The 26146-nt window shown below is 47.7% G+C and overlaps 1 protein-coding gene across 1 annotated transcript in view; it reads right to left on the bottom strand.

Annotated features, from left to right (window-relative positions):
- Window positions 1–26146, bottom strand: part of WIPI2 (WD repeat domain, phosphoinositide interacting 2) — a 39022-nt gene that overhangs the window by 10405 nt on the left and 2471 nt on the right. Inside the window, exons 2-4 of the mRNA XM_060649596.3 lie at window positions 21255–21337; window positions 2705–2874; window positions 587–683 (exon numbers count right to left, since the gene is read on the bottom strand). Of these exons, the coding sequence (XP_060505579.1) occupies window positions 587–683; window positions 2705–2874; window positions 21255–21337 (350 nt within the window). The remainder of the gene's footprint in view (window positions 1–586; window positions 684–2704; window positions 2875–21254; window positions 21338–26146) is intronic.

The raw sequence follows: 26146 nt of genomic DNA, 5'->3' as shown, positions 1-26146 counted from the left end.
TGTTAGACAGAAGCTGGCATTTACGTAACAAAGAACGCAGACAGCAAAGGGGACCCTGAGCCAGCCCTGGCGACTGCCGAGCGGGCTTGCTTCTAGCGCCACAGCCCCAACCACCTCCTTCAGTGACAAGATTATGAAAACAGACTGAAGGCCTTTGCTCGAAACCGATCAGTAACCTCAGAACTGGAAGCCGACGAAACCAATGGTTTACGTGGTCACAAGCCCAGCAGCAGAGGGAAAGCAGCTTGGTTTAAGATCACTACTTTCCAAAGCGGTCTATCTGGGTAGAAGCTATATGGACAAAATGGCTAATCTTTAAAAGGCAGAACCAAGGGCACTTGGGTGGCTCAGCCGGTTGGGCGTCCGACTCTTGATTTCAGCTCAGGTCGTGATCCCAGGGTTGTGGGATCAAGTCCCGCATGGGACTCAGCACTGAGCGTGGAGCCAGCTTAGGAGTCTTTCCCTCTTTTCCTCTGCCCACCACCCGCCCCCCCACCCCCCAACGTGCACACACACTCTAAGATAAAATCAAAATAAGTGAGAGGCAGAATCAGGCAATGACACTTTCTTCCCGCAACTCGTTTACCTGCAGGGTTCGGAGGGGTCTCCCTGATTGTGTGCAGTACCTTCATGTCCCGGATGTTGTGTATGTAGAGAGATTCCTCCAGGCACACTATCAGCCGCTAGGGAAGGGACGCAACAGAAAACCAAAAATAAAGACACAACACAATGCTTGCTCCCCAGTCTTAACCGCCTCCTGGATACGGAGGCTCCCTGTTCCTTCTGGAACACCAGGCGGACTGGACGCTCGCGGCACAGAGGACGTTGGCCGTGACCAGGCGGCTTTGTTCCTCATTTACCACTCGTGTGACGTCCAAAGCCAGCAGTGCCTGCTCCCGTGACCACTTCTGCCGACTGTACCAGGACCTCTAACCGTGAGATTTAATTCACTATTACAGACACTGGTGAACTACAGCTAAGAAGAGTTCATTTTGTGTTTTTGGTTTGTTTTTGTTTGGCTCACTCCTCCCCTCGTGAAAAGCAGAGCAGGTGCCTTGGACAGGTCTGGGAAAGGTCAGCTGCTTTCAAAAACCCATGCTGGGGGCGCCTGGATGGCTCAGTCAGTTGAGCGGCCAACACTTGATTTCGGAACAGGTCGTGGATCAAGCCCCGTGTCAGGCTCTGTGCCGAGCATGGAGCCTGCGTGAGATTCTCTCTCCATCCCCCCTTTTGCCCCCTTCCCCGGCTCGTGCGCGTGCACATGTTCTCTTAAAAAAAAAAAAAAAAACAGAAATAAAGCATGAATAAATGAATAAAGCATGGCAAAACGAGAATAAAAGCCTAGGGTTCTGTTTTTTGTTTTTTTTTTTTTAATTTTTGCGAGATGAGGAGCAAGAGTGAGTGAGCGAGAGAGAGAAAGAGAGAGAGAGCACACTCGTATGGGAGGGACAGAGAGAGAGGGAGACACAGAGAATCCCAAGCAGGTTCCATGCTGCCAGCAAAGAGCCCGACACGGGGCTCAAAGTGACGAACCGTGAGATTATGACCTGAGTTGTAATCAAGAGTTGCTTAACTAAGTGAGCCACCCAGGTGCCATATCTATCGATCTATCTGGAGCAGGGGCGGGAGCGGAGGGCAGGGATAGAGACACAGAGGGAATTCCAAGCAGGCTCCGCCCTGTCAGTGCAGAGCCCCACACTGGGCTCGATCCCTTGAGATCAAGACTTGAGCAGAAACCAAGACTTGGAGGCTTAACCGACTGAGCCACTCAGGTGCCCCAAAAGCCTAGGGGTTTTTAAAAGCACGAAAACTCACTGTGCGCTCTCATTATTTTGCAGGTGCAGTTCACACCCCGCTCTGAGGAGAATCACTGCTTGCAGCTGATGCGCCAAGGGACGATTCACACAAGGAAGACGGCCCGGCTCGCAGAGCAGCTGGTGCGTGCACGGACCCTTGTATGTTTTAGGTTCAAAAGCGTTCAACAGGTCACGCCTTACAATCCCCCGCTCTGACCCACTTCCGCAGATCACAGCCCCCCTCCCAGTCTGAATCGCACCAGCGCGCCCCCGGTGCAACCACTCCACCCGGTCGGACGCCGCAGACCCCGGCGCGGCGACGTGCGCTCTGCACCGGGCAACGTCGACAGCTTTCCCTGCGAGGAATACGTGGTTGTCGCGGAAAAGCTGAAGGATCTTCAGGACGGTGCTGCGTTTCGTAGGGAAGCGAAAGCCATGAGGTGGTCTCACGAAACAAGCTCCGGTGCCAGCCGCCGAGCGCATACTCTGGGCCAGATGTTTTTGGGAGTGTGGGGAAGACAGGAAGTTTAAAAGAGAAAAAAGAAGAAAAAAGGAAAAAGACGCCCACAGATGTATTTTTTAAGTAGCATCCGTGAAAGTGAAAGGAGGGACGCAAACCCTGACGCCACTCGACGGCCGCGTGCGCATTCAGGGGAGCGCTAGGCTTGTGTCCTGACGAGAGTAGAAGTTAACCCGGCGGAGCCCGAGAACGTGCGCGGGGACAGTGTGGTCGGAGCAGAACCGGCGAGGAGACGGAGCTGCATCGGGGAGGCGGCCCGGGGCTGGGGCCCAGGAGCGCCAGCCCTCCCGGGCCCCGGGGGAGACCGGGTGGCGGCAGGGCCGGCTGGAAGCTGCGCGGGAGCGGGGGGGGGGGGGGCGCCTGGCGGCCCGGGCACGGTGTCGCTCACCTGCCTGTTGAGTTTCACGGCCAGTATGGTGTTCGAGTAGCTGTAGTTGCAGATCTCGGTGCCTTTCTTGAAGTGGCAAACTTTCAGCTTCCTCGGGGCTTTGAGGCTAACGATGGCCACCAGGCTGCTGGAGAACAATCTTTCTACGATGCACACATCTTCGGTGTCAGCTGAAAGTACAAAACACACACGCGTACGTATTGGTCGCGACGGGCGCGGTCTGCTCACACATGCGGATGCGCGTCGAGGCGCACACGCACGACCAGTGGAGCACCGTGGGCTCACAACGGTGGTCGTGTGGCGACGGGACGGGACCGCGGGGACGGTCCCAGAACACAGCGGAGTGGGAAGATGAGCTCGGGGACAGACTACCCCCCCCCCGGGTCCGCCCCCCTCCTCCCAGGGGGCCCTTCTCGCTCCTCTCTCACACCATCCTGCTCACTCCCGCCCCACGGCGGCTCACGGCCGGCTCCCCGGGCACACCCCGGACACACCCCGGAACGTGAGCTCCCATGAGGACAGAGGCTTCACGTCCCCGCTCGCAGCTGTGGTCCTGGAACTTCGCCACCAGTGCCTGACAGGCGATGGGCCCCGAATAACCGACCTCTAGAGGACTCGATCTTTCTCAGTCTCATCTCCTCACACGTGGGCTGGGGACCACGGCTCCTCCGTGGAACTGTCGGGGGGCAGGGGGCCTGCAGATACCGGCCCGCAGCCGGCACTCTACACCGTTACCTGCCTGTGCCCACTTCAAGTGGGGACACCCCCCACCCACAAGGTGATGTTAGAACTAAGCGCACACGTCCTGCACAGAAAGCAGCAGATGCAACGGACCCTCCACAGATACTACCTCACACCCACCCCATCTCCGCTAATGCCCACATGGACCCCAGTCTCTATTTCTGCGCTTGTTTTCTTAGTAAATCCCCGGGTCGGTTCAGATCTAGGAGCAACGAGAATCCTGGACCGTAGAAAAATCACAGAAGCAGCAATCCCCACTATTTCCACGGGCGGCCTGTCTGTGTCTGTCGGGATGCGGCTGTGGTGGGTGCTTCGAGCTCGTACCCATCCATCGAGCCAGCGGCGACCCGGGACCTACCTCTCTGGACCTGAGCGGGGCACCCGGAACAGAGATAACCTGACAGGCGCGGCCCGGGGGACCCGGAAGTCCTGGCTATCTGAAACCTCAGCGATGTTTCCACTGTAACTAAGATGCCCTTAGGCGAAAATTCACGCAGAACACAAAATACAAAGTTACCCGAAAGGACTCCTCTCCATTAGCTCTGACGCTGGATTTACATGGTGTAACAAAGGCACACTTAAGTTTAGAAACCCAACTACTAGAAAAAATGAAAGAATAAGTTCCAAGGGCCCCTTTATGAAGACACACTATTTCCAGGAAAGCGCTTGGAATCAATCATTTCCATACGGATGCGACGGCCCAACGTGCTCAGCACGACCAGGCGCTAACAGACCCGGCGGCGGCCAGAGCCACGTGTGTGCAAAGTGACGTCGTACATGCCTGTGGGGGGAACTACAGGCTCTTATGACTTAGAATAGAATAGGCAGTGGAATCAAGTGCCCGATTCGCAGCCCCTTTTACCCAGAACATCACTTCTTTCCCACAGCAGCGGGCTAACCTTTATGCAAACAGAGCAGGGGTCCGTCCGCAGCTCGGAGAAGCTGCCGATCCCATCCAGGACCCGACTCTCAAGTGGAGGGCAGAATCAAGAGAGGTCGCACGGCCGCGCAGGCAGGACGGGCGTGGGGTGTCTGTACCGACGGACGCGGCCTGGCACACGGCGAGGGCTCAGTCACCAGGCCGACCAAACTCAGACGAGACCCATCCGAAGCCAGAATGTGATCGTGTGCAGCAAGAACTTCCTTCAGGGCCCAACACTTGAGTTCTCTGAGCAGCCCCTTCCCTCTGGAAATTGGTGGGGACGCCGCGTTAGGACCACAAGCCTGCTTGGTGAGCAGACGGTCCGCTGGGCCAGGAGGAGCTGGGAGGGCGCCTGGCGCCACACTTGCTGTGCAACGTGTTCCGGCCCGGGGGCCAAGGGTGCTCCCTCCATCACTGTCCAACGTCTCCCTCTCCAGGCTCCCCCCACCAGTTTCCCTGCTCCTTCTTCGGGATTCAGGGACTGTCTGGGGCGCATCTAATTGCGTTCTCTACTTCTCCCTTTGGCGGTTATCACGTTACCACTGGCCATCTGGTGGTGTCCCCCGCCAGCTCGGGCAGTACCCCCAGGTCTGGCACCGCCCGGCACAAGTGCAGCCGGTTTTACATTTGTTGGATGATTGAAAATAGGCCTATGATTAGATTTTGGGTTGTTTCTCAAACCTTTCAAAACACCACCAAACAAAACACAAAAATCTCTCGAATTGGGTCATATCTAAAAAACGGGCTAATCTTACCCGTGACATCTGCTTCAGTGGTGAAGTGGTCCACCCCCAAGAGCTACATCTAAGGGCCAAAACTCCTTGGTAATGTCCAAGCGCATTCACGCTAACCTAAGCACAGGGCGAGTGCTCCCCCGCGGTACGTACCAGGGGTGGATGCCAGGGACCGGGAGAGACAGGCCCCTCAGGAAAATCAGACTGTAGTCTCGATTCTGTTGTTTACTAGTTACAAGACCTGGTACGCATTTCTTCCATGATGAAGTTAAAAGCTGGAGCCTCAGCTTTATTAATTGTAGGACAGGGAAATAGTGAAGAGAAGTTGGCATACGCAATACCGACTTCTTATTAAACAAGTAAATATTGAGGCACCTGGGAGGCTCAGTCAGTTAAGCGTCCGACTCTAGATTGCAGCTCAGGTCATGATCCCAGGGTTGTGGGATCGAGCCCCGTGTCGGGCGGGCTCTGCGCTGAGCCTGGATGGAGCCTGCTTGGGATTCTCTCTCTCTCCCCCCCTCTCCCTCTGCCCCTCCCCTTGCTTGTGCACTCTTTCTCTTTAAGATGAAACAAACAAAAAAACCCCACAAAACTTACTATTAACTTACTATTATTCTGTGTTTGTAAATTTGCCTGGTTGCTCAAGTTTCTGCGTCACCACCCCCCCGCCAAATGAATACTCGTGGTCTCTGCACAGCCATCCTAGACATGCACAGAGGGGCCAGAAAACGTGGACGTGACTGACCCAACACCCCCAGTGGAGGCTGGACAAGGTGACACTCTGCCTTCTTGTTTTCAGCTCATTCTGTGAACCACTGTCCTTCTCATGGTCTATGTTCTCGTATTTTGTGCTTTTGGTTGGTGATGTCACTGTTTAAAATGGTCCCCAACCACAGTGCTGGCTGGTGCTCCCAAGGGCAAGGAGACTGTGATTGCCTTCCGGAGAATCACGTTTGTCAGATAAGCTTTGTTTAGCACGAGTTACAGTGTCGTTTGTTGTGAGTTCACTGTTGACAAATCAACAATACGTATTAAGGTAAGATGCCTTTAAACAGAATCTCCCATAAAACAAGATCGTGTGTTCATTAGCTGATGACAACATGGTGACCAGAGCCGCACGGGAGCCTAGCCCCGGGAGTGATCGTTGGATATTCACGGCGTATTTCCAGAACATGACCACAATGGGAACTGACTGTACTTCCCTTCGAAGAATGGATTTTCACTCCTGTCTGACACAACTTTACTGACTTCACCCATTCCACACGCACGATGAGATGCGGGCCATGAGCTGTCCAAGGCCCCGAGGACGGAGCAGGGAACAGGAGCAGGCAGCACCCCACGTGGCGCGGAGGCCGAGGAGAGGCAGGCCCAGGGCCCCGGGCGGCACGGAGACAGCTGAAAGTCAGGCAGAGGAAGAGAGCCAGTGAAGGAGACCGAGTAAGAGACAGTGAAGGAGACCGAGTGGCAGCGGCCGTACGACCCGGGGGACGAGGCTGCAGGAAAGCGGCAGCAGGAAAGCGGCAGCAACCGCGGCCAGCCGGCGCTACCAGAGGAGGACATGAAATGAGAAGTAGTCACTCGCTCTGGGCCCAGGGATGCTATTTGGTGATCTTGACCGATTTTGATGGGGAAGTGGAGGCAGCAGGAAACGTGGGAGGGAGGGAGGAGGCGGAGGAGCGCGGGGAGGACAGTGGCTGCGGGCTCACCCACAGGGGCCTAGCGGTCAGGCCACGCCCCTGTTTTGAAATAAAGGAGCCACGGGATCTATTAACAGAGAGACTGAGGACGCAGTCAAGCCAGGATAAACGGAGGAAAGAACTACTTAAAACCTGGAAGGTGGACCGTGACAGAAGAAAGGTCATACAAGACAGACCCAGAGCTAACATCACACTCAAAGGTCAAAAACTGAAAGCTTTTTCCTCCAAGTTCAGGAACGAGACAGCGATGTCCTTTCTCACCACTTTTCTTCAACAGGGCTTTGGAAGTCCCAGCCACGGCCACAGGAAAGAAGAAAGAAAAGGAAGCAAGAATATCCGATGGAGGAAAAGAGCCTCTTCAATAAACGTGTCGGGAGAACCGGACGGCAACATGTGAAAGAATGAAACTGGACCAAGTCCTCACCCCATACACAAAAATAAACTCGTAACAGATCAAAGATCGAAATGTGAGACCTGAAACCATAAAGCTCCTTAAAAGAAAACACAAGCAGTGAGCTCTTCTGACCTCAACTTTGGCAACGTGTTTCTACACGTGTCTCCTCAGGGAAGGAAGACAAAAGCACAAATAAACTACTGGAACTGCACCGAAATAAAAAGCTTCTGCGCGGCAAAGGACATCATCAACAATATGAAACGGCAACCTACTGAATGGGGGAAGATATTGGCAAATGAGATACCCGATAACAAGTTAATATCCAAAATATGTATAAATAAAAAAACTCAGCTAAACACCAAAAAACCCAATAATCTGATTTTTAAATGGGCAAAGGACCTGAATAAACATATTTCCAAAGAAGGCAGACAGATGGCCAACAGACACATGAAAAGATGCTCGACATCACTCATCATCAGGGCAATCCAAATTAAAACCACAAGGAGATATCCTCTCACACGAGTCAGAATGGCTAGTACCAAAGAGAAGTAACAAATGTTGGCCAGGCTGCGGAGGAAAGGGAACCCTGGGGCACTGGTGGTGGGAGTGGAAACTGGTACAGCCATTTGGAAAACAGTATGGAGGCTCCTCACAAAATTAAAAATGGAAATACCATCCGATCCAGGAATCCCACTACTGGCTATTTACCCAAAGAAAATGAAGACACTACTTTGAAAAGATGCACGCATCCCTAGGCTTACTGCAGCACTGTTTACAAAAGCCAAGATATGGAAGCAATCCAAGCGTCCGTTGATGAATGAATGGATGGATAAAGAAGACGTGTACACACGTATGTACATATGTACACACACACACACACACACAGAGGAGTATTATTCAGCAGTGAAAAAAAGAATGAGATCTTGCCATTTGCAACAACAAGGATGCACCTAAGTTTTGTCCTAAATGAACTAAAGACAGAGAAATATGAATACCACGGGGTTCTAGTTCCTATGTGGAATCTAAAAGAAACACACACAGAAACAGACTCCTAAGTACAGGGAACAAAGTGGTGGCCGACAAAGGGGAGAGAGGTGGGAGGATGGGCAAAGGTGGGTGGAGGGGAGTAGGAGGCACCGGCTACTAGTTGTGGAGCGAGTAAGTCACGAGGATGGAAGGAACAGCACGGCGAACATAGTCCGTGGTGCTGCCGCAGCACCGTGTGGCGGCAGATGGCAGCCACGCTTGCGGTGAGCACAGCATCATGCAGAGGTGCTGAATCCCTAGGTTTTACGCCTGCAACGAACGTGACGTTGTGTCAACTCTACTTCAACTGGAAAAAAAAAGGTAGGTCAGGAGATAGATAAAAACAAAGACACGCAGGTACAAATCATTGCCGTGCTAGCAGCATTTCCGTTTGGAGAGAAAAGTCTGTCCTGGTTGTCCAGGAGACTGCCTACTGACACAATGTCCCTGGGATCTGTTAAGAGCTCCACTGGCCTTGTGCAGAGCAGCGGTACTCATGGGATTCTAACACAAGAGGTCCTCATGCCTCTCCATGTGACCAAGTGTTTTCTGAAGGCCTTGGGAAAGGGGAAGGGAAGACACATCCAAACTGGAAAGGAAGAAGTAAAATTGTCACTCTTTGCAGATGACATGATACTGTGAATGGAAAAACCTGAAGACTCCACCAAACCACTATTGGAACTTACAAGCGAACTCCGGAGTCACAGGAGACAAAATGAACATACGGAAATCAGTTATGTTTTATACACTAATAATGAGCTATCAGAAAAAGAAATTAAGAAAACAATCCCGTTTACGATTGCATCAAAGACTATCAAAATACCTAGGATTTTTTTTTTTTTTTTTTAAACAGAGAGTGAGAGAGCATGAGCAGGGAAGGGGGCACAGGGAGAGAGAGAGAGAGAGAGAATATTAAGCTGAGTGTGGAGCCTGACGCAGGGCTCAATCCCACGACCCCTGGGATCGTGAATTAACTAGGAATAAATTTATCCAACATGGTGAAAGAACTGTACTCTGAAAACTGTAATGATGAGAGAAATCGGAGAAGACACAAATAAGTGGCAAGATACTCCATGTTCACAGATTGGAAGAATTAATATTGTTAAAAGGTCCACACTATCTAATGCAATCGAGAGTGTCAACATAATCCCTATCAAAATATCAATGGCATTTTTCACAAAACTAAAGAATCCTAAAATTTGAACAGAACCACAAAAGATTCTGCATGGCCAAAGCAATCTTCAGAAAGGACAAGTAGGCTGGAATTATGCTCTCTGATTTCGAACTACACTACAAGACTACAGGAAAACAGTATGACACTGGCACGAAAACAGACACACAGATCAATAGAACAGACCCTGAGAAAAATCTCATGCATGTACGGTCAACTGATCTGTGACAAAGGAGGCAAGATATACGGTGGGGAAATGACAGTCTCTCCAATAAATGGTGCTGGGAAAAGTGGACAGATACATGTGAAAGAATGAAACTGGATCACTTTCTCACACCATATAGGAAAGAATTAAAAATGGATTAAAGAATGTAACAGTGGAAACCATGAAACTCCTAGAAGACACCGCAGGCAGTAAACACGTTGACATAGGTTTCAGCAACATTTTCCCGGACCAGTCTCCTCGCGCGAGGGAAACAAAAGCCAAAATAAACACACGGGATTATAGCAAACTAAAATGCTTTTGCACAGCCAATGAAATCATTGACAAAATGAAAATGCTACTTACTAAATGGGAGAAGACATGTGTAAATCATATATCAGATAACGGGTCAATATCCAAAGTCTATTTAAAAAACTTACGTAACAACACCGAAAAACCAAATACCCCAATTAAAAAATGGGTAGAAGACTAGAACAGACATTTTTCCAAAGACATACAGATGGCCCACAGGCACACCAAGATGCTCAGCATTACTGATCAGTAGGGAAATCCAAATCAAAACACAGGGAGGCATCTGTCAGATTTACTATTAACAAAAACACAAAAAATAACAAAGCGTTGGCAAGGATGTGGAAAAAAGAGAACCTTCGTACACTGTTGGTGGGAATGTAAATCAGTGCAGCCACTCTGGAAAGTATGGCGGTTCTGCAAGAGACTAAAACAGGACTACCGTATGACCCAGCAATTCCAAGTGTGGATACTTATCTTCAAACAAACAAACACACAAAAACAACCAAAAACACCAATCCACACAGATCTATGCACTCCTATGTTCACTGCAGCACTGTTTACAATAGCCAAGATCTGAAAGCAGCCTAAGTGTCCATCAATGGATGAAGGCATAAAGATGTGCATACACGCACGGACAGGGGAGTATTAGCCACAAAAACAAATGAAATCTTACCATCTGTGACATGAATGGACCTAGAGAATATCAGGCTAAATGAAATAGGTCAGAGAAAGACAAATACCGTACGATTTCACTTGTATGTAGAATTAAGAAACAAAAACAAAAAACAGAACAAACAAAACAGAAACAGACTCACAGATACAGGAAACAAATTGATAGTTACCAGGGGGGGAAGGAGTGGGTGGGCAAAATAGGTGAAGGGGATTAAGAGGTACAAACTTCCAGTTACAAAATAAATAAGTCATGGGGATGTGACGTACAGCACAGGGAATACGGCCGGTAATACCGTAATAACTCTGCACGGTGACAGATGGCAAATGGACTTACCGTGGGGATCATTTCATGATGTATACAAATGCTGCCCCGCTATGATGTGCAGCTGAAGGTAATACGATATCGTACGTCAATTATACTTCAAAAAAAAACTGGCAGGGGCGCAAGGGTGGCTCATTGAGCATGTGACTTGGGCTCTGTCCCCACTCTGTCAGCGCAGAGCTCGTGTCAGATCCTCTGTTCCCCCCGACCCTCTCTGCACCTCCCCCACTCACATTCTCTCTCTCTCACAAATAAAGAAAACATGAAATAAACTTGGAAGGCGGTGAGATCCACTAAGAGGGCTGGTTTTAACAAGACAGGAATCCCTGCTTTGCCATCTGAACAGGCGGGAGATGGGAAGATGGGAGGGTTGCAGGCAGACAGACCATCAGCTGAAGCTCAGATGAGGGAAGTCCGTGCTCAAAGTACCGGTTTATCTTTGAAGCGTGAGCAGTGGTTAGGAGCTTTGAGGGCCATAGTGGTGGGAAGTTTAATGAGTGAAAACAGCCGGAAACAACCATCTCAGAGGGCAAGCAAATACAGTTATTAGAAAAATGCAGGACCATCAGTCTCCACCTGAGGCTGTGATAATAAATGCAAGTTCAACTAGTCAGAGGAAAAGTACATCAATTCAATAGATGCAGGAAAAGCGTGACAAAATTCAATGCTTATTCATGGTAAAAACTTAGAAACTTGAGACAAGGAAGAAACTTCTTCAATCAATAAAGGACATTTATGAAAAATCTACAGCCATACTTAATGGTGAAAATACTGAATTCTTCCTTTTAAACCTGGAAACAAGGCAAGAATGCCAATTCTCCTCACTTTGTACTAGAGATTTTACACATTGCAATAAGGCAAGAAAATGAAGGGGGAACAAAAGGCAAAAGGACCAGAAAGACGTCAAACTATTTCTATTGCAATTATAAGGCATCTACAAAGCAACTATTAGAACTAATGAGTAAATTCAGCAAAGTCACGGGATACAAGGTTAAAATACAAAAGTCAACTGTATTTTTACAGACTAGCCCCAAACAAATGAAAAATGAAAAAAATCCATTTACAACATTGTCAAAACCCAAAATATGAGTAATAAATTTTAAAAAGATACATGACCTCCATGCTAAAACCCACAGAACATCACTAAGAGAAAAGATAAAGAAAATTAAGAAAATTAAAAATAAATGAAGATCTATATAAATGGAGAGCTACACCATGTTTATGGATTGGAATACTCGATATTATTAAGATACCAATTATCCTCAAATTGACCTCTAGGTCCAATGCAGTCCTAAGCATGATCCCAGGTGACTTTTTTGTAGACAATGACCAACTGACTTTAAACCAGAAAGGCAAACTATCTAGAATATGCAAGGCTACCTTGAAAAAGAACAAAGTTGAAGGCTTACACTGTGGTACTTCAAAATTTTGTATATAAAGTTATAGTAAACCAAGCAGTGTTAGTGATACAAAGACTCACAAACAGATCAATGGGAGAGAATAAAGAGCAGAAAATAGATCCACACTTACAGGGTTGTTTTTAGGCACCAAAGCAATCCAATGACGGAAGAAAAATCTTTTTGACAAATGGTGGAAGCTACAGGAATCGATCAGCGGGGTAAAAAAAAAAAGGGGGGGGGGCCTTGACTCACACCACACCCCAAAATTAATGAGATGGACCATGGAACTAAACATAAAAGCTGAAACTATAAAGCTTTCATAGAAAATGTGGAAAATATGGAAAAACATCTTCATGACCTGATGGTAGCCAAAATTTGTTCAGAAAGGACAGAGAAAAAATCATAAATTAAAAAAAAAGAGGGTAAATCAGATCTTACCAAAATTCAGAATGTTTGCTCAAAAGATAAGACAAGCCATAGACAGAGAAAAAAAAAATTCATAAAACGTGACAAAAAATATCCAGAAATTTAAGAACTCTGACAACACAATAATGAAAAGACAAACAATGCAATTGAAAAGGGACAAAATATCTGAACACACATTTCACAAGAGATAAGCAAATGGCCAGAGTACCAGTTTGCCTCAGTCAGGTAAGCGTCTGACTCTTGATTTTGGCTCAGGTCATGATCTCATGGCTTCGTGAGTTCGAGCCCCGTGTCAGGCTCTGCACAGGCAGCGTGGAGCCTACTAGGGATTCTCTCTCCCTCTCTTTCTCTGCCCCTTCCCCACTTGCAGTCTCTGTCTCTCAAACAATAAAGAAAAACAAACTTAAAAAAAAAGATGCAAATGGCCAACAAGGGCATGCAAGTGCCCAACGTGATGAATTATCGGGAAAATTCAGATCAAAACCACAATGAGATCTCACATCACATCAGCATGGCTCAAGTGAAAAAAGACTAGTTAACACCAAATGGTGGCGAGGACGCAGAGCCACCAGACTCTCACACAGCACTGCGGGGGGGGGGGGGGGGGGGGGGAAGCAGCGGATACAAAATGGGACAGCCTCGTAGGAGAATCTGGTGGTTTCTCATAAAACAAAACACTCTTTCCATCCCTAGATATTTAGTTAAGATAAATGAAAACGTACGTTCACAAAAGGATTTGTACAACAATGTCAGTAACGATTATATTCGTAATTAAAAACTGGGGAAATTGTGGATGTTCGTCAATGAAACAATGGACAAATTCACATATTTATATACTGGGCAACAGAGATGCGTTAACAGTATGGATAAACCCCAGGAACATGACGCCGAGTATAAGAAACCTTAGCGAAAGCACGTGCAGCGTTCCCACAATGTCTGTTCTATTACAGGCAAGTCTAATGTATAGCAGAAAACCCCAGAACACCGCTCGCCTCTCAGAGGGTGAAAGGGAGTTGGAATGGATCGGAGGGAGGAGGTAGAGTAAGAGGGAACTTTCTGGAGTGATGGTAAACCTTGATCGGAGATGTCTGATTTGTCAAAACACAGAATGTTTACTTTAGATTTATACATTCCACTGTACGTAAATATTATCTCAGAATAAAAGAACAAAAACAGTGAACTCTAGTTAGTAACATCCATGCTTAAGTATTTAAGCAAGTACATACTGATGCCTGAAACGTGCCTTGAAATGCACACAAGTAAGGTGGATCGAGGGCTAGATGTGTGACAGCATGAACACAGTACAGTGTTAACAACAGACTCCCAAGCGGTGTATGTACACGTGCAGCTGTCAAATACTTTCAACTTGTCTGTGTTTGAAAATTTCCATTAACAAATGGTGGGAAGCAGACATGGTACGTCGTGCGTTCGCCTAAATGCAAGAGCAGGAAAGTGAGCGGCTAGTGCGCTGGGGTGTTTGCTTATTTCTTCCATCAACTACAAGCTTGGAACTTTTTGGGAATTTTAAGAAAAAAATGCAGGTATGATTTTAGAATTTTTTTGGTGGTGGGAGGCCATAAAGCTATTTTAAAGAAGAACAATTTTAGGTCCGTTTATTTATTTTTGAGAGGGGCAGGGATGAGCAGAGAGGTAGCCGGAGAATCCCAAGCAGGCTCCATGCTCTCAGCCCAGAGCCGGACACGGGGCTTGAACTCATGAACTGCAAGATCGTGACCGGAGCTGAAGCTGGATGTTAAACGGACTGAACCACCCAGGTGCCCCAGTACTATCTTTTTTAAGGGCAGCTTGGCAATATCTACCCACTTAAAAATGTTCTTCTGTTGAGTCTGTCTTCCCGACTCCAGGAATTTACCTTATACCCCAACTCACAAGTGCGACAACGATGCTCACTCAGCAATTCCACTCCTACAGGTAACCATCTACTCAAGAGAAATGAAAACCTACGTCCACACAACCTGCACACCAACGAACGCAACAGCACTATTTACAACAGACAAAAGTAGGAGCGACCCAAGTGTCCACCCACAAAACACGGCGGAGCCACGTAAGGGAATACTATCGAGCAATAAAAAGAAATGAAGTGTTGGCACGCTCTCCCGCACGGATGAACTCCGCAAACGTTCTAAGTGAAAGAAGCCAGTGGCATCTGATTCCATTTATCTGAACTGTCCAGACCTGCCGACGTGCAGAGGCAGAGAGTAGATTAGCGCTTGCCCAGGGCTGAGGCGGGTGGAGGGACACGGGCAGTGACTGCTAATGGACTCAGGGTTTCTTTTGGGGATAAAAATGCTTTAAAATTAGATTATGGCAGGTTGTCCACCTTAGCAAATATACGAAACTCCACTGACTTGTACACTTGAAGCCAGTGATTTGTATGGCATATAAATTACATCTCCAAAAAGCCGTTAAGCCACACAGACTACTGGCGAACTGGCATCCTAAGATGTTAAGAGCCGACGTAAGACGTGTAGGGCATCAGGGACGGAGGGTGGACACTAGTTGTCAGGCGGAGCCTCTGAGGAGGGGGGTCTCCTGGGAGACCCCGGCGCCCCGAATCCTGCCACGCTCACGCGGGCCTCGAGGTCTCTCAAACCACCGGCTCACATACGAACTACTGGGTTTTCTGGGGGAAACCGCCGCAACTCATCAGACTAGCAAAGGAGCCAGGAACTAGGAAACGGCCGAGGCCCCGCGTGCAGGGCCGACGCACCAGGTCACCCCGCAGCTAACGCGTGTCTGGCACCACAGAGGAAGCGGCAACACCCCCAAAGGATCCGCTTCAGGGTCAGAGTTCCTTTACGTCCGTGGCACCGAGGGCCTGCATCTTGTCGGGAACGCAGCCACCGGTCTTCACGGACTATCGGGTGGTTTGGGTCTGTTAATTTTCTACTGTGCGGTTTCAAGAAGCTCTCTGCCATTTTCACATGACACCACACTCCCTAGAGCACGTTTAAACGCGGCAAGATGCTCAGAGCGCACGTGCCCAGCGCGGTCACCTCCCGGCAAACTCAAGTCCACCAGCTCGGCCCCCCACGAAACCAGGGTGCACATGCGTAGGGCCGGTTACAGGGCGCTGCAACTGAATGAAAAGCAAGAGAAACAAGGCCAAACGAGGCTGCGCATTTGTAATTATTGGAGGTGGCCTGTTAAGGAGACAATGGCACCGATGAGCACTCGAGCCACCACTAAGAAAGTGTGAACTCGAGGCCCTCAAGGGTCACGGAAAGCTTTGCTCTCAAGGACCATTCTAGGTGGCCTTGGCCACAGTTTTTGACAAACATTCTTCCTAGAGATGCCCTGTACAAAATTTAAGAAACAAATTCCTTGATTTAAATTTTTTCTTAATGTTTATTTTTTTAATGGTTGTTCATTTTTTAGAGGGACAGAGACAGAATATGAGTGGGGGTGGGACAGAAAGAGAGGGAGACACAGAATCTGAAGCAGGCTCCAGGCTCCGAGCCATCAGCACAGATCCTGACACGGGACTCGAACTCACGAACCGTGAGATCATGACCTGAGCCAAAGTCAAACGCTTAATTGACAGAGCCATACAGGTGCCCCTTTTTCTTAATGTTTATTTATGTTTTGAGACACAGAGTGTGAGCAGGGGAGGGGCAGAGAGAGAGGGAGACATAGAACTTGAAGCAGGCTCCAGGCTCTGAGCCGTCAGCACAGAGCCCAACGTGGGGCTCGAACCCACAAACCATGAGATCACGACCTGAGCTGAAATGGGATGCTTTAACTGACCGAGCCACCCAGGCGCCCCTAGAATTACTTGATGTGAAAAAGAACGCTAGGGACATCTGACTCTTGACTTCTGTTCTGGTCATGATCCCAGGGTCATGGGATCGACACCCTGTCGGGCTCCATGTAGGGCATGGAGCCTGCTTAAGATTCTCTCTCTCCATCTGCCCCTTCCCCTGCTGGTGAGCTACCCCCCCCCTTCCCCCCAAAGAATGCTGTTTGCTTCTGCTGGCACTACTTAGAACTGGCAATGAGAACACCTCTAAAGCACTAAGAAGCGAAGAAGAAACCACGAAACAAGTGACATAACACACTTGTAAACGAGGCGTGTCTGTCGGATGCCTGCAGCTCTCAAGAGAGGCAAGAGCCCAATCCTCATCACGGCAGATTTACGCAGAGAGGCTACTGGACCTCTCCCCTTAAGATCCAAAACTATACAGCCCAATGAAATGGACACTCGAACCAGCTGTGTGTCACATCAGAACGCTCTCAAAAAGCACCGTTTCTCAACCCGTAGGACGCAGATGATGCCTGTCCGGTCAAGAAGGGTGGGTCTCCCGAGGAGACGCGCTCTGGGTCTGTGGAGGCGCTGCGGATGTCGAAGCAGGCACTGGTCACTTTCGCTGCTTATGTTCGATTTCACAACCGACTGCCTCCTGACGCATGTTTTCCTAGCTCAGAAACTTAAAAATGCAAACACGCACAATATAGAATGTAAAAGAGCCAACTTCTCCTCCCAACCTAAGTGATATTTTACAAATAACGACCACACACCCTTCACAGGGAAGGGAGACCACACATGCGCACATTACGCATCTTCACACACACAAAGGACAGAGAGAAAGAGAATGACAAAACAAACAGGCAGGCACAGACAGCGGGCAAGGCGTACACGGGAGCTCTTGCAACTCCAGAAATGACAATGGTATGATAGGAAAAAAATCTTCCACTGATTCTGGGCAAAAGGCTTTCTGTGGCTGTTGTTTGAACAAACGACAGAGAAACAAGCAGTTGTCCATCTTGCTCCTCCCAAGACCAGTTCTGGCTCATTTTTTCTGTAACAGCAACAGCGACCGAGAGCAAAGATCTGAGTTTGTGATGCATGCTTGAGATTATGAGGGAAAGGCCAACGCCGGGCCTGCAGCAAACAGCGAGGCCAGGCATCAAGTATGTTCTTTGCTCTGGGTCTATTTGTGGAAAAACTCCAGAGAACAATCTCGGTTCAGCAGTTAACCTGTTTTGGAAGGGACGTTCTTTTACCTACTCCATAAAAGTGTATGTGAGAGGGGAAAGGCGCAGAAGGCTCCAGGAGCAAAAGAATTCAATCACTTCCAGTTTAAAGTATTAACCCTCGAAAAATTCTTTGTCCATTTCATCATCTATTTCTAAGGGTCCAAGTTCACTAAGAACAAAGGAGCCTATGTTTCACCTCACGGTGTTGGTCAGTAAATACCCACTCTTTGCACAGTATTATCAAGATATCACGTTTTGTTTTTGTTCCACCGAACACCTTTAAAAAACAAGACACTAAAAAATCAGTAAATAAACTTCAAGGAATCAGGTGAGTCATTAAACTGATTCAATTTGAGAAGTAAAGACCAGGTTTTGGTCTTCTTACCCCCTTTCTAAGCACTGGGTTCCAAAGGGCGGCATGGTGGGGGACCCTACTCATTACAGCAACCAGGTCATAGCACAACTCGGGCTCCCCTGGGTACGGTGTTAGTAAAGGTTTCAGTCATTCACAAAGGCCCAGTGGAATCCAGAGACCGGCTACCCTTCTTTGAAGAATGCCCTATCGGGAACAATCCTGCGTGGGGCCACGGGGAAGCGGGGGGGTGGCCAGTCTGGAGATCTGCACAACTCCCGGCCCCACTCGAGATAAGCAAGCACACTAGCTCACAGCTATCTCATCACCCACATCACATCTTCTGGCTCCATACTAGAAAGAAAAGCTTTCTGGAAGGAAGATTTAGTGAACATCAGCAGGCCAAGTCTGAGGACAGAGGAGGAGCAAAATCTAAGGCAGCCCACAGGAAGCGTGGAGTCAGGGCCGCTGATTACGTCCCCAGGAAGGGCCTGGCTGCTGGCCTTTGGGCAGCAACAAACAGCGGACTTGCAGGGGGTGGGGGTGGGGGGGGACACACCCTCCCGATGGAGGCGAGGGGGCACCCGAAGGCTTACCTGCCTGCCGGGAGGAGGCCGAAGCCTGGGAGGGGCCAGGGAAGCCTCTGACCTCCCGGGGACCACGAGAACTCCCTATTGCAAGCAATTGGCAGAAGAAACGAGATCGTCCCCCCGACATCTTCGTCTTAAGTTAGCAGGGGTGGGGATGCAGGGGGTGGTATCTGGGTCTGTGCCGGCTGCCACGTGCCCAGCAGAACGCTGGACACGAATGTATTTACTCGTTCTTGGTCTTCCTCCATTTAAGTGCAAGCGGCAGGAGAGCGGGGGCCGCTAGCGCCTCGCCACGGGCGGGGCAGGCTGGCACGGAGCAGGCCCTCCGCAAGCGCCCCCGGAGTGGACGGACCCAAGGGTGAAGGACACGCCTATCCCGTTACTCGATGAACCGCCCTCCTTCAGAGATCCGGAAGGTGAAGCGGAATTCCAAAGTGGAACGCTCGCTCCGGAGGGAGCAAAGCGGACGACACGGGGCCAGTCGCTCGGAGCGGAGGCGCCGACGCCGTTCGGAGGGAGGAGACCCCGCTCCCCACAACTGTCCGCTCACTCAGGTACGTGAAACGGCACGGGTTAAATCTTTCCCCGAATCCAAACCCCAGTGTGACTCATTACAAGCACGTCGTGAGTACGGAAGCCCTAATTCTCCCACAAAGATTCTTAACTGAGGTCAGGCCACGGGCAGCCTTCAGGGCTGCTCGTTACATACAGAGAAAATATTTACAAACCACATATCTGACGAAGGACTGGTACACGGAATATTTAAAGAACTCTGAAAACCTTACATTACAAAACCCCGAATCTGCCTATTAGAACACAGGCAAAAACACGGACGTGTCACTGAAGAGAATATACGCGTGGCAAATAAGCCCACGAAAAGACGCTCATCATCAGCCACGGAGGAAATGCAAATCAGAACCACAATGAGACAACACCGTTCATATCGACCAAGGTGGTACAATGAAAAACAGCGGTAACACCGACCGCCAGCAAAGATACAGAGGAACCAGATTCCTCAGACATCACTGGTGGGAATGTAAAATGGTACAGCCACCTGGAAAATACTTCGGCAGTTTCTTTAAAAAAAAAAGGGGGGGGGGGTCCTACCATATGACCCGACAATTGTATTCTTAGACATTTATCCCAGGGAGGTAACAACTTATGTTCACACAATCTCTATACATGACTGTTCACAGCAGCTTTATCTGTAATAATAGTCAAAAACTGGAATCAGCCCAGATGCCCTTTAACAGGTAACTGACGATACACTGTGGTCCATCCACACCCCAGAATATTTCTCAGTAATAAAAACGAACTACTGACACATCCAACCGTTCAGATGAATTTCCAAGGAATGATGCTGAGTAAAAACAAAACAAAACAAGACAAAACAAAACAAAACCCAGTCCCAAAAGGTTACATATTTCCATTTCCATGTCATTTTTGAAATGACATTTTGGAGAGGATAGATTAATGGCTACTAGGGATTAGGGCTGGGAGGTAGAGACAGGTGTGGTTATAAAAGGGCAGCGGGAAGGACCCTGTGTTGTTAGAACCAACCAGCATCTTGGCCGTGTGTGGGGGAAACAGGAATCTGCAAGGGCGTTGAGACCATACAGAACTTAGGAAACACAAACGCATACAGGTAAAACTGGGGAAACCTGATCAGGAGCAATCAACTTTGCTATCCTGGTTGTGGTCTTATACTGTGCTTTCGCAAAATGTTACCACTGGGGGAAACCGGGAGAAGGGTATATGGGGTCTGTATTATTTCTTACAACTGCGTGTGTATCGACAATCACTTCAATTTAAAGTTATGTTTTTAAAAACAAAAATAAAGAGCAAAACATTACAAGCTCACTTATATAAAACAAAACCACACACAAACACAAAAGTGTATCTTTATGTGTGTAACTACATACACGCACAGAAAACAAGTTATGTATGCAGGAAGAGCCCAAAGCTTTCTAGCAAATTCTCTCTGGGGAGGAGGACTCTATGCCTACCGTTTACTCAGCAAGTCCTACTGCGCGCGCGCGCACACACACACGAAAACCAAAGAAACTGAGATCCAAGATGAAGTAATCTATCTGAAGTCACAAATAAGTGACTGAACAAGAAGTCAAAGCCCATATGACCCTTCTACAAGTCCATATTGCCTCTGACATGTAGGCCACTCGAATGCCATAAGATGTCAAATAAATCATTCCTATGGGGGCTGTGAAGTTTTCAGTTTTCCGGAAGTGGTTTATAACAGAAAGATAAATGGTTTCACTGGCATTTAAAATGGGGAGAAATTACAGAACACTACACACAGCATGATATCGTGTATTGAAAGACAACCCATAAAACAAGTGTCTCCGCAGTACATTTATAAACACGCAAACACGCACACCTTGGAGAACACGTACCACCCGTTCACAGCTGTCATCCCAGGAAGCCCAAGGTCAAGGAAGAGTACTGGGCAAGGGGTGTCTGGACTTTAATCACAGTGTTAGAGTTTGAGAATGCATTCCAATTCAAGTATACTTTGTCTACTTTTTTGTTTTGTTTTGTTTTTAAGAAGGGGGAAAAATAAAGCAAACACTTACTGCATTCATAGATCTGTTCCAGCTTATCCACAGAAGAAAGGGAGAAAAATTTATAACCGGACTTACTACCAACAGCTAGGGACCTGCAAAAAAGCCAAATCAGAAATAAGAGCTGATACGTGTAGACAACGATAATGCAAAAACAAGCTCCATGTTACCAACTAGTAACCATCATCTCTACTGAAAATTAGCATGAGTAATTTCACACAGTTTGTAGGGGGTGAGTGCTGGCTGAGCAGAAAAGAGGCAAGGGGCAGAGCCAGGTGCCCCAGCTCGCAGCCAGGAAAAGGTGAAGGTCAATAACATACAGACCTTATTCTTACTGAAAACCTACAAAACCTTAAAGATTACTTTGACCAATAAATGGAAATAATCAGCCCTTAATTAACGATCCCCTCAAAACAAAGTGGGGCTCCTCAGGTGATCTGCTCTATGTGTGAGTCCAAAAGCGAAGAAGGCGGACGCTCCGAATTTTAAACAAAGACATTTACGATGGTGGACGATGACATCCTTCCGCCTCGGCAGGGCCACGGCAAGCGCAGCTCAATCACCTATGTGAAACTACAGCTGGGCAGTGGGGTGGAAATAAAACAGACGGAAAAGATAACTTGGAAGCTGGCATGAGAAGACTGCACAGCTGACCTACAAGGAAAAGATAAAATCACTCACACCCGACGCCAAAGCCACGGCTTTCGCCAAGAGGCCTGAAGGGAGCTCACGGGCTCCCCAGCTGCCACCCCCGACCCTGTACAGGTGCAGTGGGCCACTGAATGAAGCAGTTCCCCACCGGAAGATTACTACTCTCCAGAAAGAGACTGACCGCGGGGGGGCTGGGGGGGAACAAAAGGAAGTCCAGCTCTGAGAAACAGAGGACGAGCCAATCAAGCAGGATGCGTGGGGCATATGAGGAAGCAGCTACTGGACGGTTCTGAATCTAGTGTCTGGAAAAATGTGCAGACAAGTGGAGGCAGAAGACAAACCAGAAGACTAGAAAGACTGAACACCGACGTTTCCTAGCGGGAGTATCTGCACACCAAGATAAAACTTAGGGCTACTTCAACGGCCATTTCATCTATTAAAAACTTGAGATTTCCAACCCTTCTCTGGCCCATAGGTAGAAGAAATATATTCCAAGAATGGAGCTACTGTAAGCACTATGAAATTTTTAAGTTGTAATTGGTTCATCTTAGAAGTACAAACAAAAGCAAAACTCTTTGGGGCACCTGGGTGGCTCAGCCGGTTAAGCGTCTGACTTGATTTCGGCTCAGGTCATGATCTCATGGTTCGTGAGATCGAGTCCTGTGTTGGGCTCGGCGCTGACAGCGTGGAGCCTGCTTGGGAATCTCTCCCCACCCCCCCGACCCCAAAATATGTAGCTAAACTAAAAAAAAAAAAAAAAAAAAAAAAAGGCAAAACTCTTTCTACCTTTTTTTTTGCAAAAATACTTCACTGTTTTGAATTAATTGTATCAATGAGGTAATTAGATATTGTTACCTGTAAATAATTTGAAAAGCAATAAAGCAGCCAACAAAAACATAAATATCCAGGAGAACTAAAAATAAGACAAAAATCTCAGCAGTCTATAACTTTTGAGAAATGTTTTCCAGATAACTAATGGTTGCTATTTTAAGCACCGATAGATTCTTTCCCACTATTTTTGATTAAAAAATGAAAAAGGTGTTCTTGTATATGCTTTCCTGTATGCCTATCACAAGGGGGTAGGAGATTCTTAACCTTTTCCTGGAGTCCTATGGGAGTGATCATTAAACCAACTGTACTGTTACAATACGGTGACCCTCTCAGACCCTACCAAGGAGATGAGGGTTTTGTGTGTGTGACCACAAATGGTCAGACTGTAGTGTTGAGCTGCTAAAAATATTTTCCATTTATTCTTTTGCAGAGAGGTGTCACTTCCTTGTGACCCTCTCCCCAGGATTAACAGCTCCTCTCCCTTTCTAATTTGTTGACTTAGAAACCAAATCGCCAACCTTATTGACACTATATATAAAATAAGCTTAGGGAAGGCTTCTTTCATGGGCAAACTTAATGAGCTTTAACTGGTTTATGAGAAACTAGATTTTGATTCTATGCTCCGAACAAAAGAATCTGTCAAAAGTGGCCTTTGGTGATCCAACATCAGAACTTTGATGTCCTTACAAATATTCAGAAACTGCTTCAGGATATTAAATACCTTAGCTACAATTTTAATTGCGTGGTTTGTAAAACTGCTGTGCACCTCCATCAATAAGAAATACAAGCACAAATATTTCAATTATTTTCCCTATATATCCATGGCATAGTTCAAGTATATATTTTATCAATAAAAATGGATGTTTTTATTTTTTTAATATTTATTTATTTTTGAGAGAGAGAGACAGAGTGTGAGTGGGGGAGGGGCAGAAAGAGAGGGAGACACAGAATCCGAATCAGGCTCCAGGATCTGAGCTGTCAGCACAGAGCCTGACACGGGGCTCGAACTCAGGAACAGTGAGATCACGACCCGAGCTGAAGTCGGACGCCCAACCGACTGAGCCACTCGGGCACCCCCTAAAAGTGGATGTTTTTAAAGGGTGGTAACACCAATGATCGGGTTCATACATCCCTCTTTGGGACTGATCCTGCTTTTAATAATTTCTCATGATTTGCCTGACCATACAACGGCAGACATATTAATGGGAGAGGCACAGTAACAAGGAAGTTTGAAATTCCCTTATTAAATAACCTTATCCCCCAATAAATGTTTGTGTAGTTTTTTTTGTTTTTTTTTTAAGGTAACACAATGAGATCTTTTACTGCCGAAGGAAAAAAACCAGCTTACTATCCTAGAAAAAAGGTTATATTTACTCAGTCCCACGTTTCAACACCACAGCCCGGCCTTCAACCGCGCCTGGTGTCAAAATGCAGAGACCCTGTTATACGGTCTTGAGACAAGGCCTAAGTCCTTTGCCAGGATGGGAGAGTGAGTGCTTGTGAAACATGCTGAGGGCCAATCCTCTTCGTGCTCGCCACACCCCCCTTTATTCCACTTCTAGAGCTTCCCTAGGCCGCCAACCCCGAGCCTTTCGGGGATCCTGCAGTTCACAGCAGGTCGGCTCTCCGCCTTCTCCACCAGCAACCCGGGATCGCCTTCCTGTACTACTTGCCAGCTTCTCAAATGCTGCTAGCGACTCCTTCCTCATCCTCCCTATCCTATGGGTTTCAGTCTTTTAAACTATTTTTTGAGTGGCGCCTGGGTGGCTCAGTCAGGCTCAGTCGGCAGAGCGACCGGCCAACTCCTGATCAACTCCTGATCTCGGCTCAGCTCATGATCTCAAGGTTCCGGAGGCGGAGCCCCTTGTCAGGCCGGTGCAGACAGCCTGCTTGGGAAGCTCTCTCCGCTCCTTCCTTGCTTCCCCCTCTCCCCACGGTGAGTAAATAAACTTAAATATATATCTTTGGGTAATTCGTTGACTGACGTTTCCGTAGGGTTTTGGGAGGGGCCAGAACAAATGCCTCTGTGTGGTCCACCATCTGTAACCGCAAGTCTATCGCTGAATTGAAACTTGAGCGCTCAGTATCTAAAAGACAGTGAACTTCCACTAAAAAAAGTGTGAGTCAGATCTTTCTCTTAACTCCTTTTCCTTTAGCAAACTCTTACCAACAGTTAGTCCCGAGGGGCTCTCCCTTCCTACTATCTTACTTGATTAGAGTCAGGTGGCAACAGTCCACACGCATAAAAAGGAACCCAAGGAGGACACCTCGTAGACCCTGGGGCCCTACTTAGTAAGTCTGCTCCACAGCAGGCTCTTCCCGCAGCTCCCAGCATTTCCACCGCAGGCCTCCAGCTGGTTAGCCCTGATGCCTTGACAACTCAATAGCAGCCGAGCAGAATCCATCTTTTGCCCCAAACCGAGTCCCCATAATGGAATCACTGTTCACACTAGACCCAAACCAGAGACTCGGGAGTAACCTGAACTTCCCTGCACCATGCCTGTCCCACGGGTCACACCAAGTCTTGATGGCTGACTGGTCTTCTCTCCACGGGCCACTGCTGTTGGACAATATCCTCCTGGGTGACTGTCCTGCCCTCCTCCAACACTCCCTCTACCCGGCCGACAGAACGGCCTAAAACTTTAAGGTTGAAGGCTCCTTAAAGACCATCTACAATCAAGCCTCTCGATTTACTGATGAGAAAAAAAGTGGAGAGAAGTGACTTTCCCAGAAGAACAACTGTAACTGTAGAAGAAACTCAGTTAAACAAGCATCTCTATAATCTTCTGGACACTAACAACTTCAATCCTGTCGACAGGAGACCTGGAGAATCAAGTCCCTTTCTTTATTCCACCCCTTTTTGAAGTGTAGTTGAAAAAGGACATCGCCAAATCACAGATTCCCACTAGACGAGCGGCATCCACTGGAGGAATTTAGTCCTTGACATTTCCATTTCAGGGATACTCTTACTAGTTTGTTAACTTCAATTTCAAAAGCCAAAAATTCCTCCAAAGTAAACCGTTCAAACGGTTACTTTCAGAAACCAGCACTGGAACTAACCAGTTAATAGCGAGATGACTGAAAACAACTGTTCTCAGTGCCTCTTTCACTGTTCTAACTAAAAAATAAACAAACAAATAGTAAAAAAAAAAAAAAAAAGCAAAAAGCACTTCTTCATACTTTTAGGATGAGAATCCTAGGAAAATTAACACAATATTTGAAGCCATAGTACTAGTACAAAAAGCAGAACAGATAGTTTGGTGTACAGGGAATATTCTTTTGTTAAGCATTATTGTGTAACATACATGTATTCTATTAAGTGAAATGGCTTCCAGATTTTCTCACTGAACACAGTGAATGTGGATCCTAGACCGACAACCTTTGTCTTGTGAAAAACTGTGTTCTTCTATTAAATTCTGGAA

The sequence above is a fragment of the Panthera onca genome, chromosome E3, assembly GCF_046562875.1.
Source record: "Panthera onca isolate mPanOnc1 chromosome E3, mPanOnc1 haplotype 2, whole genome shotgun sequence".
Lineage (NCBI taxonomy): Eukaryota > Metazoa > Chordata > Mammalia > Carnivora > Felidae > Panthera > Panthera onca.
This window is presented reverse-complemented; position numbering and strand designations above follow the sequence as displayed.